We start from the raw sequence: 18,929 nt of genomic DNA on the forward strand, positions 1-18,929 counted from the left end.
AATGATGGCCCAGCCCGGGGAAATCCCCAGCCCCCAGCGCGGAGCGCACTTGCAGGTAGAGACTGACAGGTCGCTGAGGCAGGAATAAGCCTGCACCTTCCTGAGACCACAGGCGGGCACCCTCCAAACCCCCACGCTCTGGATGCCTGTGGGGCGGCGGGGGGCCCACTTAATAAAGCTCAGACTGAAGCATGTGAGGTGATGTGCAAACGGCAGCGGCAGAACTCAGGGAGGAAATGGGCCAGCCGCCTGAGAGGAGGGCAAACCACCCTCCAGCATTAGACAGACAACCTCTTCCTTAGAGTCAGCGCACAGTCCCCAACAACGGCTCGCACACGGTGGGGCTCGGAGGTGGGCGGATCCGCTTCACCGGCCCTCTTTCTGCACCAGTCCCTGCCCAAAAACTCCATTCTTTGGCTTCCTCACCTCCTCCCTCCAAAGGCAAAAGCCATAGCTTCCACCGCGCACTGATGACCAGCCGCGGGCAAGAGACCCGCTGAGACCCCTGCTCCCCTTTGCTCACTACCGGGGACCCTCAGGGAGAGCGAGCCTAGTGCCCCCTGAAGGCGGCTGCAGCCTCCGACGTCTCCCGCCCTCCCTCTCACCTGGGGAGAAGCCACCTCCCCCCACCCCCGCAACTTCAGGCCCCCAGGAAATGTGACGCGTGGGGCAAAGGGGCCCCACCCGTGGCCACTGCCCAGGCCCCAGCCCCAGCCCGGGCTCGGGGGCCAGGCCGGGGCGAGCCTCCACCGACCTTCGATAGGATTCAAATAGTCATAATCGAAGAGGATGGAGAAGTCGAACTCATCTTGGGGGCTGCCTCCAGGCTCGTGGCCTGGGGCGTCCCCGCCGTCGGGGTCGGGCTGCGGCTCCGGGGCGTCCATGGCGCGCGGAGCGGCGGGAGGGCGGCGGGCCGGGGGCGGAGGCGGGCTCGGTGGACTCCCGGGCCCCTCGCCGGGGAGGGCGAAGGGAGCAGGAAGCGGGGCGGAGAGGCGGGCGGAGCGGCGGGGTCACTGATCTCGTGGGGACACACGCGGGGTCCCGGGATGGCGCGCCCGGGGGAGCTGAGCGGCGGCGGCGCGCGCTTCCTGCTCCGGAGGCACCTGTTGCAGCCCGGGGAGGGGAGGCGGGGACAGCGCGGCCCGGCCGGCGGGGCGGGGCGACACCCCGGACCGGGGAGGGCGGGGACGGCCGGGAGGAAGCAGGCCGTCCCTGGTCCTGGCCTCACCGCCCGGCGCCGCGCGTAGCCACCGGCCAGGCGCTCGGCGCGGCCGCCGCTCCCACCTTCCCAGCCTAAGCGCTGCGCCCCTGCCGGCCCCAGGATCCGGATGAGACAGCCTCTTGTCTTTTTGGCCTGGGTGACCGGCTGATACCAACAAGAGGGGTGGGGGTGGGGCGCGGGGCACCCACTGCCTTCTCTTGCAGACCTGAGCCTCTGTGACCCCACAGCTGTGGCTCGATTGTCACCTCCATCAGTCACATCCAGGACTTGGCAAACTATCCCAGATACGGGCAAGGCGCAAGTCCTACCTGCCTTTCCATCCACACCTCTTGGCCGCCTGACATCTGCAGGAGCCAGCAGGCACCAGACACTCTCGCCTGGGGACGCTTAGGTCCTGGTGGGGGAAGAGTCAGGACCCGGATAAACTCCTGAACAAAGAGCATCCCCCTGGGCTGTCTGGAGGGCGCTCACCAGAGATGTAGGGGAAAGGCTGGGGGCGGGGGCGGCTTTGGTCCCCTCAGCGGTCGAGGGGTGGGGGGCCTCTCTGGCAAGATGGCATTGGGACGACCTGCCTGCTGGGCAGACCTGGAGGAAGAGTGCTTCAGAGGGGGGACCAAAACCGAGAGATGGAAGAGGCTCACTGTGGCAGAGCAGGTCAGAGGGCGGTGCAGGCAGAAAGGGCAGCTGGGGACAAGTACACCTGGATGCTTGATCAAAGCACAGATCCCCAGGCCCCGCGCTGGAGCTTGAGTCCGTAAGTCTGGAGTAGAGTCTGGAGTGTATTTTTAAGCACGCATCCAAGGTGAATGCTATGAACAGGTGCACTTAGGGAACAATGCATGAGAACCAACTCCCAACACACACCCCCCATGAAACACTTCCAGGGGTCTTGCACCAGCTTAGCTCAAGTCAGAAAACAGACACAGAGGTAGAGGACACACGACCAGCGGCCTTGACCTTGACCTTTACAGAACATTAGCATCACCTGAGACGCTTTTCAAAAATGCCTGTTCCCAGGTTCCAATCCAAACCCACTGAAGGTGTTTTTTTTTTTTAATGACCTCAGATGACTCTAAAGGGAGGCCAGGGTTGAGAATTATTGGATCAGAAAAGGAGGTAGGAGAGGTTCGGGGGTTCCCTGAGAGCCACCGCTTGACCAGAATCGGGGACTGACTCGGATCCTTCCCCACGTGCCAGAGGGATGGAGAAGATGCCCTCTTTCCCGGGGAGCCATCTCGGTTCCATTAAGGGATTCGTGTGAGGCTGTCAATCATTATGCATTCCCCAGACCTTTATTGGGCACCTGCTAGGTACCAGGTACTACTGCAGATCCTGGGGGTGCAGCCATTGGCAGGACCAGGTCTCTACTACCCGCATCATGTTTATATCCTGTTGGTAAAGAGATATAGCAATGAATAGGGTTTTCCAGATTGTACTTAGACCAGTGACTCCTAGCCCAAGTTACACATTAGCCTCACCTGGAGAGCTGTTAAAAATAATTCAAGTGGCTGGGCCCCAGGAGGGGCCAGTTACAATCAGAATGTTTGGGACTCAGGCATCAGTATTTTGTAAAAGCTCCCCAGATGCTTCCACTGTGTGGCCTGGGGTAAGATCACTGGTTTAGACACGAACTCCATTCCAGGGTCCTGGGCCTGGATCAAGACTCATGCATTTTCAGTCTTGGGAAGCTCTTTCTGGTTGTCAGAACATTAAAAAAAAATTTCCTTCTTGGTTTCTTAGGCATAAACATACACTTACCAGGTGTATCCAGCAAGTATCCTAGGGGTGGCTGATAAATTTAGGTGGAGGAGGGGAGAGGACCCAGGCTAGGACTACTTATAGCCCAAGTATCCAGAAGGAGGGGCCACCCAGGTGGCAAAAGAATCTACCTGCCAATGCAGGAGACACGGGTTCGATCCCTGGGTGGGGAAGATTCCCTGGAGAAGGAAATGGCAACCCACTCCAGTATTCTTGCCTGGAGAATCTCATGGACAGAGGAACCTGGCGGGCTACAGCCCATGGGGTTGCAAAAGAGTCAGACATGACTGAGCGACTAAACAACACAATGATCCAGAAAGAGATGGATGCTCTTGGGACCCTGTGGCAGGACTCAAAATCCAAACCCTGAAATTTGGCCAGAGAAAATCAAGGGAACCAACCTGTCTGTGTGCTACAGATGAGGAGAGGCTAGTGTCATCCTCACAGGCCCCTTTTCATCCCTCCAGCCATGATGATTAAATGCCTCTAATCTAGTGGCCATCTGTTGAATCTACCTACCTGGTGTCTTTCCCCGCTTCTTCTGATAACAACACCCCAGTGTGTACCTTTGAGAAACTACTCTTAATGATGCAACTTTGGTAAAATTATCAACCCAGTCGTCCCACACTACCCTGTCAAAGAAGTGTACAAATAACCCAGGCTTGGCCAATCAGAGAATTTTATCTCCATTAGCCTGTGAGATCCACTCAGGCAGGGGTCATGATTGATTCATTCACAGCTTTATGTACAATGGGTGTGTGGATATGCAGATAGACAAATGAATGGACGGATGAGTGGATATTTGGATGACAGATGGATGGATGGATGAAATGGAAGAGTGGGTGGATGGATGGATGATGAAAGAGTGGATGGATGGATGATGGATGAATGGATGGGTGGGTGGAAGAGTGAATGGATGGATGGATGATGGATGGGTGGGTGGAAGAGTGAATGGATGGATGGATGGATGGGTGAATGATTGGAGTCTGACTGTCCTTGTGTGTGTGTGAAATCCTTATATTTGTCTTTAAGGACCCTCCTCTCTAAGACTTAATCTGACCACCCCAATTGTTTAGGCAAGAATCTAAACTCTTACCCCCAACTGACATCCTCTTGAGATACCCAATAATAAGATGAGATAGTAAAGGTAAATCACCTTCCATTTGATGAACTGCCTTCTGAGACGGTTCAGGACATGGCAAATAACACTCTAATTGCCTCAGTTGTTCCTCTGAACAGGAGAAATATTTTTTAAGTTTCTAGAATCTGGAATCTGCACCAAATCAGAGCTCTTAAGGGGAAGGTGTTCAGACTAGGTCCTGACCCATAACAGAGTTTCTGCTAGAGCACTGGGAAGTGAGAGAGTCTTCTTCTCTAAAGGCCACTCTGAAGGTTGGGGGATGGCATATTTTCAATTCCAAAATAGTTTGTGCTGTTAGGAGCAAGGAGCAGAATGCATGACCTTTGTGCATTCAGAGTCCACTCCAGGAGGGTGGGGGTGGGATGGAGGCCGCGACAGTAAGCTCTGTCAACCTGCCTTCCGCCCTGCCGCTGACCTCTTGGAGGCCCTGGCCTTTGAGCTTCCCTCCAGGCTCCCCAACACTAGCCTCCCCAACAGGCTAGTGAGGCCGCTGAGGGTCTGAAAATCCCAGCACACGTCTGATCCTGGCCCAGGATTTCAGCTCCTTTCAAAAGCATTGACTCTAGTATATAATCACAGACTGAGACAAGTGCCATGCAAGGAGAGCAGGCGCTGGGACAGAGGCTACAACAACGTCAACACGGGATTCAGGAGAGGCTTCCTGGGGGAGGTGATACTTGAGCTGAGGACAGAAGGCTGAGCAGAAGGTAGCCAGCCAAGAGTCAGGGGAAGAACTAACAGCCAGCTGGGAAAGCATGTGCAAAGGCCCGGGGCAGGAGGAGGCAGGACGCACTGGAGGACCTGACAAGAGACTGGAGGGGCAGGTGCTTGGGGACCGACAAGAAGATGGTGTGAGGTGAGGCTGGGGGTGAGGGGGGCCTTCGTGGAGAATTTTGGACCTAAGACCAACGAGGAATGGCTGAAGTGTATTTAGGCAGGTACGTGACAAGATCATATTTGGGGTTTTAAGCAGTTGCTCTGGGTTCTGGGTGGAGAAGAAACTGCAGGTGAGGAGGTTTACAGTAGGAAGACCAATTAGGAGGTTCACGCAGCCATCCAGGCAAGAGACAATGGGAGTGTGGGCGGTGGTGAGGACAGGAAACAGTGGGCTCACACAAAGGCGTCCGTATTCATCCTCTAGTCTGTCCTTGAGCTCTCTCTTCCTCTTCCAGGCTACGTCTTTAAAAAGGCAGCATGATCTGATTGCATGTGAATACAAACACTCCGAGTTTACTGTTCCTCCCACCACAACCCACCCCAGGTGAGTCTGAGTGCTGAGGCCCCTTCAAGCTGGCCCTGGAAGGACCACCACCCCCCCAACACATAGCTCTGCCCTCCTTTCCCCCTCTGGTATGAAGCTCATTTTTTGCCTCAGTTTCCACATCTCCCGGGGCTCAGCCGGTAAAAAAGATACGCCTGTGATGCAAGAGACACAGGAGATGTGGGTTTGATCCCTGGGTCGGGAAGACCCCTTGGAAAGGAAATGGCAACCCACTCCAGTATTCTTGCCTGGAGAATCCCACGGACGGAGGAGCCTGGTGGGCTACAGTCCAAAGCATCGCAATGAGTTGGACACGACAGAGTGACTAAGCAGTGGACCTGTCCCACCCTCCACTCAACATCTCCATCTGGGCACCCAGCAGGCGCCTTGGAGCGCACCTGTCCAAACCAACCTACTTATCATCCAAAACTTCTCCTCTCCCACAGTTCCCAGCCAGATCACCCTCCCATCCATCACATTCTCCCACCGAAAACCAAAGAGTAAGTCCTTTATTTCTCTCTGCTCACACCCACAGGCAAACCCTCAGCAAACCAAAAAACCCCAAATCCCATCGCATTTCACCAGCTTCACTGTTCCGCCTCCAACCCCGGCAACCCTAGCACAGGTCATCTCTCCCTCTGATGACGATCCTCCCTGGTCTCCCTACTTCCACGCTGGCCCTGACATGGAGCAGCCAAAGGGATATTTTGAAAGGGATCCCTGTAAGGGCCAACATGGAAGTAACAAGACGAGGGAGGAGGCTCCCATAGGTGTCAGGGAATTAAACACAAGCCCCGTGACCTACAAGGTCCTAGATAAGGTGCCCCACGCCAGCCCCCTTTAGGCATCATCTCCAGCCAGGTTCCCCTCTCTGACTTCCTTCTGCCACCCCTCCTCAATCGTCCAGCTGTCCCTTGAAAATGCCGAGCATGGCCCCACCCCGGGGCCTATGCACCTACTATTCCCACTGATAAATGTCACCTCCTTGCTTCATTCATTACTCAGCTCAAATGTCAGCTCCTCAGAGAGAACTTCCACGATCATCCCAATAAAAATAGCACCCCCGGCCTCCTCTGTCCCCTGACCCTGCTGTGTGTTCCTCGAAGCGCTTATCTTGGCAGTGTGTTTTATTCATAAGTACATTTGCTCATCTTTTTCTGCCTCTTCTCAATTGACTATAAGCCTCACAAGACCAAGAATGTTTGTTTCATTGACTGGTGTCTCTAAGGCTGTCAGATGTAGTGAATAAAAGCACAGGACACCCAGTTAAATTTGAATTTTGGACAAAACAATGCTTATGTTTTTTTAGTCCAAGTAGGTCCCCCAACATCTTATGGGACATACTGAAACTAAAAAGGCATTCGCCGTTTGCCTGAAATTCAAAGTTCACCGGACATTCTGTATTTGAATCTGGCGAGTCCGGCTGCAGCCCCAGACCCTGGAAGCCTTCCCAGGGCACGGCGGGCACTCACTGTATAGGAGCTGAAGGACTGGATAAAAGAACCGCAGCCAGCAGCGCTCAGGCTGGGAGGCCACGCGGAACTCGGGGTGACATCAAGGGGCGAACCCGAGTCCCTGGGTGCCTCAATTTACTGGGATTCGTCAGGGAGGTCCGGAAATGTGGTGTTTTGCACAACTGGTGGCCCAGCCTCTAGCATGGTTATGACACCTGTAATCATTTTTATGTAAATAACATTTCATCTGACTCAGTGGCTTCAGGGAAATTCTGCCTGTACATGCTTTTTTTTCTTTTTCAAAAGGAAAAAAAAAAAAAAAGACTTGTAAAAAAATATGCTGTGGTATAGGAAATAGATTCTTGGGGTCCATTCTAACAAAACTGATGGCTCTGAATCCAGTCGCTGCCTCCTCTTCCAAGCTGAACTTCCTGGAGGTCAATGGCACCTCCACTGACCTCAGGCATGAAGACATCCTTGTTTGGCCAAGGATGGGGTGACCCTATGGTACCATCAGGAAGATCAACAGAATGGGGCCCAGGATCCAATCCGAGTGCTTCCTCTGAATCACTCTGTGACTTTTCAGCAAGTCAACTGGCCTTTCTACGCCTCAGTTCTTCTATCTGTAAAATGGGGGCAGTGAATTCACGCATACCCGAGGCCCCTTTCCAGCTGAGAGTCAAGGATGCTCTAACGCTAACCTGAGCAGCAGCCGACAGGGGCCCGCACCCAGAGGACCCCACACCAGGCCTAACACTCTGCCGTCACCATCTTAAAATTATCAGTAATATTTGAACCAGCGGCCGAGGATTTTCTTTTACGCCGGGCCCTGCGGACTACACAGCCAGCCTGGATGGCAGCATGTAACAACTTAGTCACGTGTTCTCAGCCCAAACCCCACCATCCCAACGACCCCATCGTAATAACAGCCTCACTGTAAGATGTAGGCACTGAAATGTGTTCAATCGGAAAAGTAGGAACTCTGTCCCAGATTCCAGAAAGGAGTTCCCCTCAATTTAAGTACATCAGGGATTATCACCCTAGATGCTAATATTTTAATTTACAGATGGATGCATTTGACTCCTCCAGGACTGGAACCAGAGTGAGGCAAGTGAGGCAAAATTCAAGAGGGTACCAAAAACCTCAATAATCAAATACACTATGCTTTCATAAAACATTTTTAAAAAATAAAAATAAACACAAAGAAAATCTATGTTAAGTAAATCATTATACTTGGAATAAAGACAGGATTAGTATCAGCGCTCTGTGGGCCCATACTAGACCCCGAGGTAAAAGGAAAAATAAGTAATACAGACCTTGTGTGTTTTTTTTTTTTTTTTTTTCTATTTTTTGTTCATCGTAGATTTTTGCATCTATTTTTTTGTATTTATTTATTTATTATTTTGCCCTGCAGCACATGGGAATCTTAGTTCCCCAACCAGGAATCAAACCCATGCCCCCTGCAGTGGAAGGCAGATTTCTAACCACAAAGTCCCTTTGCATCAATTTCGATTTCTAAAACATCTCGACCACTGAATATGCTGGCATCCCCTTCCACATTGCCTCCCCTCAAAGCCAGTTTTCAGGAATGAGCGCCTCATGATTTGGGGGAACCACAAGACAGTTTCAAACTTGACTTTCACTCCAATCTATGATCAATGTCATCTTTTAAAGCCTGGACAGGACTTTTCTGCTGTAAGAAAGATAACTTCCAGGAGAAGATGGCAGCTGAAGGCAGTTTGTTGAAATTGGCACCCCTCCTCTGCCGCCCCTTCCTCGCCCCCACCCCGCCCCACTACCAGCAGACAGGCAGAGAGGGTTAAAGCTCCAGGAAAACAGGGGTCTACCAAAAGCCGGAACCCAGATCGAGGTGTGGACTGTCAGGAGACGCCCCACCGCCCAGCAGCAGTGGTCACAGGCCTGCAGTAGCTTAGCCAAACCCATCCTGCAGGCATATTATGCTTGGCCTGCCCTGTACTTTTTTTTTAATCTGAACTATTTTTTTTTAATTGAGAGGTTTCATTTAAAACGTCAAGTGCCCGATGGCTCCCCAAAATGGGGAGATCAGGCCACATCGGACCTGTATTTGCAGGTGGCCCCGTCACCTAGGGCTGGGTAGAAGCCGCCTCTCCCAGGTGATTCTATTGCTCTCAGGTCATCACCACCCCACCTGCTGCCCCCGTCCACCCCTGTGGGCATGTGAGCGCCAGGCCCTGGTCTCCAGGCCCTCGACCCCTTCCCCCTGGCCCCTGCTCACCTACTTTGTCCTGGCTTTGTCTGTCCTCTTCATCCCTTGCTTCCGTGGCACATTCCCTCACCTTATGGAACTGACATTTCACAGGAGAGCCCAGTCAGCACACTCGCTGAGGCCTTAAACTGTGCTTCTTGCCTTTAATTAAGCAGGAGGTGTCACCATCCCTCTGCCAGGGGAGCTTCGCCTTCCACTGAATCAGAGCCTTAATGGCAGGAAGCAGAGGGCTGGTTAGCTAGGGGATGGGGCATTGGTTAGTCTCTGCCCAACCCCAGGACTATTTCCTAACCGCCTGCCGTTTCCCTCCGTCCACCGCCACCCTTCTGTCACCCGGCCGTCTCCCCAGATGACTGCACCCCCAGGGTCCGGGCTCCCATATCCATCCTCTCTCCCGCCCTAGTCGTGCAGACTCGAGCATCCATGTCGAGTTCATAATCTTTGAAGTCAGAGAGGGATGCGGACAAGCAAGCTGACCTCAGGGATCTCGAAGCCACCAGGCTCCCTCCAGCACAACCATACCCCAGAGCATCTCCCACCCGCCCCCTCCCAAAAAACCATATGGCCTCGGCTCTTGCCCTCTCTCTCTTAAATTCCTCTATCAACACAATCAGTAGACTTCATCGAAACTTTTAGTTCCTTTGCATGTAAATGGTTTCACACACGATTGTGCCCCTATGTGACTTTACAACAAAACAAAACAATTTTTCAATCTTTATCTGACTTTCAAATGTAAATGAGTACATCTTATATATCTTGGATATTCTGCATACCACCTAGCCCATGCCTTGTAATAGCAGGTCCTCCACAAACTCCTCTGAACTCACTGGTTGAGTGACTGAACTAGGTCATCCAGAAGAGACCCCAAAGACTTGGTAGAAAGTCGATTTATCCCCGTCAGAAAGGACTCTTGTAGGTTAGTTGTTATTGTTTAGTTGCTAAGTCGAGTCTAACTCTGCAACTGCAGCCCACCAGGCTCCTCTGCCCATAGGATTCCCCAGGCAAGAATACCAGAGTGGGTTGCCATTTCCTTCTCCAGGGGATCTTCCCGATCCAAGGATCCAACCCGAGTCTCTGGCATTGGCAGGCAAATTCTTTCCCACTGGCCCACCAGGGAAGGCCTTGCAGGTTAGTAGGCTGAAGAAAATGAACACTAAAATAACAGTGAAAATGGCAGCTACCAGGAACTGATCACCGTGTATGCACTGAGACAGCACAGACCTGGTCCGCAAACCTCCGAGCTTCCGCCGTGTGTAACGATTACCGTCACCCACGCTGCTCAGTTAAAGAAACTAAGGCAGGGAGCAGGTTGTGATGTTACTTTCCAAGTCACACATGCCACCACGGAAGTGGTTTTGTCCCACACCAGTCTGATACTCATTACTGAGTCACACTGTTCCTGGGTTATTAGCCAGGGTGGATGCACTAAAGGATGTTTTTGGACCAAGATGAAACACCGAGAGAAGCCTTCTGACTCCCGGTGATAGCAGAGAGGGAGGGAGAAGCTGCCTTGGGGGGAATCCAGGCCAGGCCTAGAGGAAGACCCACTGGAAGTGGTTCATATTATTCACAAAATTAATGCCAAGTGCCCTTGAGGGCCAGAGATGGGGCCCAGCCCTGTGCAGACCCAAGGCTCAAGGGAGCACAGTTGGGAACCAAGAAGGAGAGCTCCCTGCAGACAGGGAAACACCAGCTCCTTCCCACCCCCTGCTCCCCACACTGGTCCCAGCCCCTGTCATCCCCGCCCAGGCCACCGCATGTTCAGTCGCCTCCCACCTGTATTCTAAGCATCCCCTGTTACCTGGGAGAGGTTCCCACTTATGGTCAGTGTTATTCTCTGAAAAGACTCAGCAACTCACACCCTCAGTGACTTCTGATTTCCCCAGGGCCTCCCCTTTACCACGAGAATGAACTGCAAACTGCTCAGAGAATCCTGCTGGGTCCCGCCCTGGCCTGCTTCCCCCATCTTTCTGTTCAGATCACACTTCCCCTCCCTTCCTTTCTGTTTCAGCCACAAGGGGCTGGCTGCTCCTTGACGATCACAAGCACAGGTCTTTCCTCTGGGCCTTGGGGCTCACTGTTCCTTCCGTCTGAGATTCTGTAGAGACAGATCCCTCACTGTTCAGAGGTCAATGGATAAGACATCTTTAGAGAGGAAGGGACCCATGAGTGTGTGTTGAATTACATCCTCTCCCCAAATACGCTCAAGTCCTAACCTCAAGAACTGGTGCCTGTGGTCTGATTTGGCGAGGGGGTCTTTGCAGACATGATCAAGTCCAGATGAGGTCCTCAAATCCAACGACTGGCATCCTTGTAAGAGGAGGAGAGGACACACAGACACAGAGGCAGACGGCCACGTGAAGACAGAGGCGGAGAGTGGAGACAGGCAGCTAGGACCAGGGACACCAAGGACCGCCGGGGACCAGTGGGAGCTAAAAGACACAGGGAGGGGTCGTGCCCCAGCGCCTCCGGCGAGAACACAGCCCTGACACCTTGATTTCACACATTCAGTCTCTGAAACTGTGAGAGAATAGATCTCTGTGTTTGAAGCCACCCGGTTTGCGGTAATTTGTGATGGAGCCGCAGGAAACTCAAACACCCACGCACCACACACACGTATAAACCGAGTGCGTCGCTCCTGTTATGGTCTCTAGCCCTTAACACCGTTCCTCATTTGTCTTGGACGTTCCTGCGTGGCTCCCCTGAGGTTTGCCTCGTGAGGACAGACACCCTCAGTCTTGTTCACTTTATCCCCAGCCTGTTGAAGGGCAACCGGTACATCGGAGATGCTTGAAAGGATGAAAATGAATTCAGTGGTCAAGGCAGCTTCTAAGAGGAGATGAACATGAGTTGGGCCTTGAAGAAAAATGTGGAAAAAAAAAAAAAAAGGGAGCAGGGATCCCAGGGTGGAAAGACTGACCCAGGCCAAGCCGAGGGAAGGACTGGAGGGTGCCAAGGGGCGAGTGGGCAGCCCGGGCCTGCTCCAACGGCAGCCGCGGCGCCGGACACGGGCACCCTGGCGGCTCAGGGCGAAGAAGTGAGAGGCAGAGGTGTGGCCAACGAGAGGGACTTTGAGGAAATGGGTGCCTACTGGCAGGTCCCAGCTGGAGAGGGAAGGGATGGGGCCGCCAGAAGCTCCTCAGCGGCCCGGAGAGGCAGGTGGAAGGCAGGAGAGAGCCCCACCGTGAGCCCGCATAGCTCACCGACTGGCTGGGCGACGGGGCTGCAGGAAGCAGGGGAGGCAGGACCGGGCAACCCTTAAAAGCAGGGCGCTCAGCGTCAGCGCCGCCCTCTGAACGCCCTGACCGGGCCGTCCTGGTTGCCTCTTCTTGAAATGGGAGGATCATACTCAACTGCAACCGGTCAGGTTATTTTGGGAGACTCTGCTAAGATAATATCCGTCACGTGCTCGGCCCTACAATATATACAGTCTGGTGGGGAAAACAGATGCCCTCCCTGCGATGGCTGTTCAGCCTCACGGGGAGCAACGTGGTGGAAGGGGGTTGCTTCCCAGCTTTGCCAGCAGCGATGTGACCCGGGCGCAGCGGGCACCCTCCCAGTGCAAGACGGGCCCGTGGAGAAGCCCTGGGGTGGTGCCTGGCAGGTACGGGGCGCTCGGGAAGCGGTGGCAGCTGTCACGGTCGTCGTTGCTGTTGTTGTTGGGAACTGACTCATTCCAGACAACAGCGTGAAAGCGTGGGCCTGTTGGATGACCCACAAGGAAGCCTGCTTAGGTCACCAGCGTGTGGTGGGAAAACGCACAAGTCAAAACCACCGTCATGGTCAAAAAGAGGTGGAACGAGTGAGCCAGAGGATGGCGCGGTGCCTCAGCTTTTAGGTCTTAGTTCTGTGGCCCAAACAGGTCAAGCGCCCCTATGGTGCACCATTCATTCATTCCTCCATCCATGGAACAAAAAATGTACGGAAACCTGCTGAGTATCAGAAACGTTCCAGGCACTAGGGCCCCCGGAGTGAATAAGACAGCTGAGGTTTTTGGTTCCCGGAGTTCAGTTCTGGAGGAGGACACGGACGTGGCATATGGACAACGACCATCAGCGTGAGGCACATAGGATAGGAGACGGCGTGGTGGGGGTCTGGGGGGGCACAGGAGGGCCCCACCCAGTCTGGGCGGTCAGAGTCTCAAATTTCTGATCTAGCAAGGGAATAGAAAGAGTAACCTGCTGCGCTTCTTTGAGGTAAGAGCCGAAATCCTCAATGACACGTGTGTAGTGAGAGCTAGCCAGTGAGAATATGTGTGGGAAACACTCGGTAACTGTTGTGGTTTATTTTAGGTTGGACTTGGGGTGTATAAGTACTGAGTTAATGAATTATACGACAATAATAGCAGCACTTATTGAGTAGTTTGAGGATCAGGCTGCTTGCTGAAAGATTGAAACTCTCTGTAGGTTGGTAGATGACGGCTGTCTTTCCCTCCAAGGGACTCTGCTGCCTTGAGATCCTCCCTGTTATCGTTTGTGTTGTTTAGTCGCTAAGTCGTGTCCGATTCTTTTTGCAACCCCATGGACGGTAGCCCACCAGGCTCCTCTGTCCATGGGATATTCTAGGCAAGCATACCGGAATAGGTCGCCATTTCCTTCTCCAAGAGATCTTCCCGACCCGGGAACTGAACCCGCATCTCCTGCATCTGCAGGCGGATTCTTTACTGCTGGGCCACCAGGAAAGCCTGAGACCTTCCCTTATTGCTGTTGTTCAGTCTTAAGTCATGTCCAACCCTTTGCAACCCCGTGAACTGCAGCACGCCAGCCTCCCATCCTTCACTATCTTAGACCCTCCCTACAATTGGGCAAATGAAGAGTTAAAGTCTGGTCCAGCAGGGGAGTCTCCTGGGACACTGCTCCTGCCATTCTGATTGGTTGCTACCCAGTTGCTACAGTAACCAATACTCCAGAGAGCATTACTAACCCTTTTCTAAATATGGGGAAACTGAGACACAGGAGAGTGAGTTACTTGCAGAGGTCACGCGGCCAGCAAGTGGCAGAACCAAGGTTTGAACCTCTCACTCAGATCCTAAGCTGCTGATGACTTGAATATAGAAACCTGGGAGGATATCCTGGGATCCACCAGAGATTGGTACCATCTGCCAATCACAGAAACGGACGACCTGGCCCTGTCCTCAGCTGACTTAAGAAAAGTTCTTAATAAAGGCAGGAGCATCTGGGAAAATGAGTGCTTCTCTCTGGACTTCTGGGAAGAAAAGGCAAAGCCCAGAGGTCTTCCTGGAGGAGGCGCGGACTGGGTAGCCAGGGAGGGGCTTCAGCCAGGAGGCGGGGCTCTCGGAGCGGGTGTGGGTTCTGTGGGAAGGCAGCAGTGCTGGCTTTACAGCCCCCTGGCCGTCCAGGGAGTTTTATTCCTCTGGTGGAAGTGGAAAGGCGGTGCTCCTGAGGCAAGGCGAGGCACTCTTCCTGATTCACCCTCCACTCTGGACAAATCAGAGGCTGCCTCAGTTTCCCCGTCTCCAACAAGGATGCTTGTCCCTTCCACACCACCCTCCTCATACCGACTTCTTTCTCTTCCAGGATGTGGCAAGGCCCAACGTAATGTTGGCAGAAGAGGCCAGGACAAGGGTCTGGCCTGCCTCAGTTTCCTCAACCCTCAAACGGTGTGATACAATGATAACAAGAGCAGACGTTCCAGAGACAGCAGAGAGCGTGGCCCGGGGCCTGGGTCTGAGTCCCAGCCTCCCCCGCGGCCCGCCGGCTCCCGCCTCTCTGCGCCGCTCCCTCCCCCAGCACGAACTGAACAGTGGCCCTGACAATGGACGACTTCACACGTGTCAAACCCTCAGCCCTGCCGTCCCAGTCTGCGCTCATAACACTCCCCCACCCCCTTGCCATGTGCCGGGCTTTGTGCTACAAACTTACTTTGTGATCCTGGGCAAAGCTGGTTCTCTTTGTCCTCAACTGTCAGAAAATAATAACATGCAGTGTGTGTTAAGTACATGTCAAACACAGGGGTGAGTGTTTTATATGCATGATTTCACACGATGCTCATGAGTCCCCTGTGAGGTCATCACTGTCATTATTCCCTTTTACAGACGAGGAAATGGAGGCTCGACAAGCCATAATCTTAGCCCAACCTGTGTCACTGTGAAGCTCCAAGAAGTCACAAAGTCTCTTGAGAGGTTTAAGGTACTGCGACGCTTCAAAGGATTTTTGCCGTGAAATCCAGTTTCTTTATCAATATAAGGTACTGTTTTGCATTTTAGTAGGAACCACAGGGTATTTATTCAGTGTTGGCTATAAGCACAGCAGCATTTTAGATGCTTTACGTGTGCTACCTCACTGACTCTCACAACCTTCTTTAAGGGAGACATTATTATCGGTTCCATTTTACAGATGTGGAGACTGAGGCCCAGAGAGTTTAAGTCACTCACCCAAGATCACACAGCTGCAATGCAGCGAGGCAGAAATTCTAAGCCAGGCAGAAGGCAGGGAATTTGGGTCTGGGAGTGAGCAGAACTCACCCTGAGTTTGTTTATTCCTGAAATAGTTTCCATCGTCCCACTGCAGATAAAACTGAACACACCTCTTTCAGATCTTCAGTTTTTCCCAGGGCCTCGGCCCAAAGCTGCACAGCGAGGTCAGTATTTTCTTACCATGCAAATAGTGCTATTTGCTGTTTAAGGACCCCGCCCATCTGCGCGCACCCTGCGCTCTGCCCCTCTGCTCCTGGCCGCGTTTGAGTGTGAAGGGCCGTTTGGGTTTCCCTCGGGAGAGCTCGATGCGGGCACAGTCGAAGCGCCTCTCATGCCAACTGTCTCTGAAGCCTGGAACTGCAGTCTGTGTGCCCAGCTGCTCTGGCATGCCAAGAGTCGTTTGCCGGGAACAACGCGGTGCCCTGTCTCCCACATGTGGACACACACTAGCACGCATGCTCTACAGTCCCTGGACACACGAGCGTGGGCTGGGGAGCTTAGGCAATGCACGTGCACACACAAAATACACTCCCAAACCGTGAGAGAGACCAAGTTCACAAACCTGGAGCAGAAGGTGAGGCTCCTGTGAGATCGCACTCTGAAAGAGAAGTCTCTTCCCAACTCTCTTTTTCCAAACAGACTTCATTTTGGCATTGGCCTGCCCCCCACCCCCACGTCACAACATCAAACACTGCCTTTCAGTATACAAGGCGTGGCATTAAAAGCCCATTCCCGCCCTTAATATACCTGTCGCCTGTCTCAAAGCACCCGCTTTACAGGTGATGCGATATTAATAATGATTTTGGTCATTATGTCATAGGCTTGACCACCAGCCGAGGACAGGATAAACTGGTACCAGTTAAAATGTCCAGAGTGCTGGCAGGGTCCTGCTTTCAAAAGTGCAACTCAGCTAAAAATATGTCATTGAGGGCCGCTGTGGCAAAGCACACCATTTACCTAACCCAAGGCATCTGGCCCCACTCCGGTTTTAAAAAAAAAAAAAAAAAATAGCCCCTCAGGTTTATTTACAGAAATTGTCATTTCTTCCCCCCCAGAACTTTAATCAGCCACGCAGAGCACAAAACCTACATTCAACTCTGATTTTATGACACGAAGCTAACTCCTCCTACGCATATTTATTTCATTTAACTCTTGCAGCCCTGCCCTCTCGGCCATGCCCCCCACTATTCTCGAGACTGGCCTCCGAAAAACACATCCCATCGCCTAGTTTCCAGTTTTCAAGTCCAGTCTGATAGGGTATAACCGAAACCCCTCCGCAATCCCAAACCAGATGGGACATTTTCATATCATATTCGTATAGGTTAAGCCCCTCCCGTAAGATCTAAGTAGTATGATTCCAGGGCGAACTCCAAGAGGAGGGGAAAAAGGAGACAGAAACACGGAAAGGAGAGTGTAATCAGATCGCGAAACAAACTGATGGTACAGTGCACTTTAAAGGGGGAACTGGAGAACTGAATCCACCAGGCACATCGGAAAGAAAGAAAAAAAAAAAAAAAACGGGAAAGAAAATTGTTTAAATGTCCCAGAGCATCTACGGCTCTGTTAAAAAGTAAATCCTTCATTACTAGATAGTAAAGTACCAAGCCTGTTATCCTAAAAAAAAAAAAAAAAGCTAAATAATGATGATGATGATAATACCGCTGAATGACATCTGCTCTCCAAAGCCCAGCGCGGAAATGGTTAAGCAGCCCGCGGTTAGTAGCGAGAATCCCTCCGGGTGTCCCACGGAAGGGACCATCCTTCTGACAGGCTGGCCCGGGGAAGGAATCCCGCCCGGGGACGCTTCGCTGCCCCCGCGCGAGGTGGTCCCAAGTCGGCGCCCCCGACCCCCCTCCTTGGCCAGGGCGGGGGCGCCCGTCCTCCCGGCCACGCTACCTGTGCGCCCTGGGAAAGCGGAGTCCCCGGGCCTGCCCGCGACCTCCGCCGGGAGCCGAAAGCGCTGGCCGGGGAAAGCAGAAGGGAAAGTGCCGAGAGGCGGGAGGAGGAAGCGGCCGGAGCGCGGGGCGGGGGGCAGTTACCTTGGTCCACAGACCCCATGGCGCGGAGGGGCTGGCAGTGCCCCCGTCTCAGCGCAGCCTCTCTCTGCATCTGGAGGGGAAGGGGGCTCGGCGCGCGGGCTGAGAGGGCTCCGCGGGGGCAGACCGGGAGCCAGGGGGGCGCCGTCCTCTCTAAAGCATGCTCGGGGTCTGCCCTGGCCGAGGCGCCTGCGAGCGGCCCGGGAGCTGCGCGCCTCCCGCCTCCCGGCTCCCGGCTCCCGGCGCGGCGGAGTCGGCGCGGCTCGGCGCTCGGGCTTACTCGAGAGGGAACGCGACTTCCTTCCCCGCGCTCCGTGTTTATAGGCTTTCAATGCAGTAAAATAACGGGATTCCCTCACTGTTTCCTCCTGTTTATCCAGCGCCATGGAAACCACTGGATCCCGTCCATCTCCAAAACTAAGGGCTTTCCTGCAAACTTCACACTCAGGAATCCATGACGTCGCCCGCTCCGCGGCCAGCCAGCTCCGTGGCTCCCTCGGCCGCCAGCACAAGTCCCTGATTGTTCGCGGAGAAAAGTCAGGGAGACGGAGCGATGCGGGCGACGGCGAGGGGAAGGGGGTGGGGGCGTGGGAGTGTCCAAGTCGGTCTTGCCCGAGCTCCAGGCTGCCGTTCGCAAGGATCGCCCCGGCCACCGCCTCCCTCGCCCGCTGCAGCTTTGCATAAACCCTGCCCAAGGCTCCCAAGCGCCCCCCAGACCCGCGACCCCCGTCTTCCAAGCGGGGGTCTCTCAGAGCAAGTCTCCCAGGGCTCACATGGACATCTCAGGGGGTCCAGGGCCCCTGGACACTGACCTAAGGGGCCCTTCCCTGTCCCTGGGGGCCTCCGGCTGCCCAGAATTTTTGTGCTCAGGACTGATGGGGAGGAAGAGGGAGGTGTGGGAAGGGGGGGGGGGGGGGGGGAGGAGGGAAAAGAAATAAATAACGGTGCCTTGTGTCAACTCTCCAAGATTTTTTTTTAAAGAGGTCTATTTTTAGATTCATTTAGAAAACCCAAGGTTTCCAGTGATGCTCAGAGGCTCCAGCAATAATGAAATGGCCAAAGAGACGCCGAAACCAGGCAACCCATGTGTTTACACATGCTCTGAATAAACAGGAAAATAAAGGGAAGGGATGTCATGAACTCTGCACAGCCTCCAGAGGATGGTCCATGGGATGCCACGCGTGGCCCCCATCAACGGGCCACAGACCCCAGAAGGCAGGCGGGGCAGGAGAGGTGCTGCTCTCAGAATGCTCTTTCTGAACTCAGCCTGGTTTTCCCTCTTCACCTGTGCGCAGGGTGGGAAATTGGGGGCCCCCAGATAAAGCCGACTTTGCACATGGCCACTTCAGACCCTGTTGTGGGCACTGATAAAA

General features: G+C 53.7%; 1 protein-coding gene across 6 annotated transcripts in view; it reads right to left on the bottom strand.

Annotated features, from left to right (window-relative positions):
• Nucleotides 1-18,073, bottom strand: part of NFATC2 (nuclear factor of activated T cells 2) — a 158,722-nt gene extending 140,649 nt beyond the window's left edge. For 2 of the 6 annotated variants that reach the window (XM_043480066.1, XM_043480067.1), the window contains exon 1: nt 17,560-18,073. In XM_043480066.1, coding sequence (XP_043336001.1) covers nt 17,560-17,942 — 383 coding nt within the window. In that variant the 5' untranslated portion in view covers nt 17,943-18,073. Of the gene's footprint in view, nt 1-754; nt 1,122-17,559 lie in introns of those variants that run through there. The other 4 variants (XM_043480063.1, XM_043480064.1, XM_043480061.1 and 1 more) reach the window with 2 other exon arrangements.
• Between the last annotated feature and the right edge of the window lie 856 nt (nt 18,074-18,929).

This window comes from Cervus canadensis, chromosome 10 (assembly GCF_019320065.1).
Source record: "Cervus canadensis isolate Bull #8, Minnesota chromosome 10, ASM1932006v1, whole genome shotgun sequence".
In the NCBI taxonomy this organism is placed as follows: Eukaryota; Metazoa; Chordata; class Mammalia; order Artiodactyla; family Cervidae; genus Cervus; species Cervus canadensis.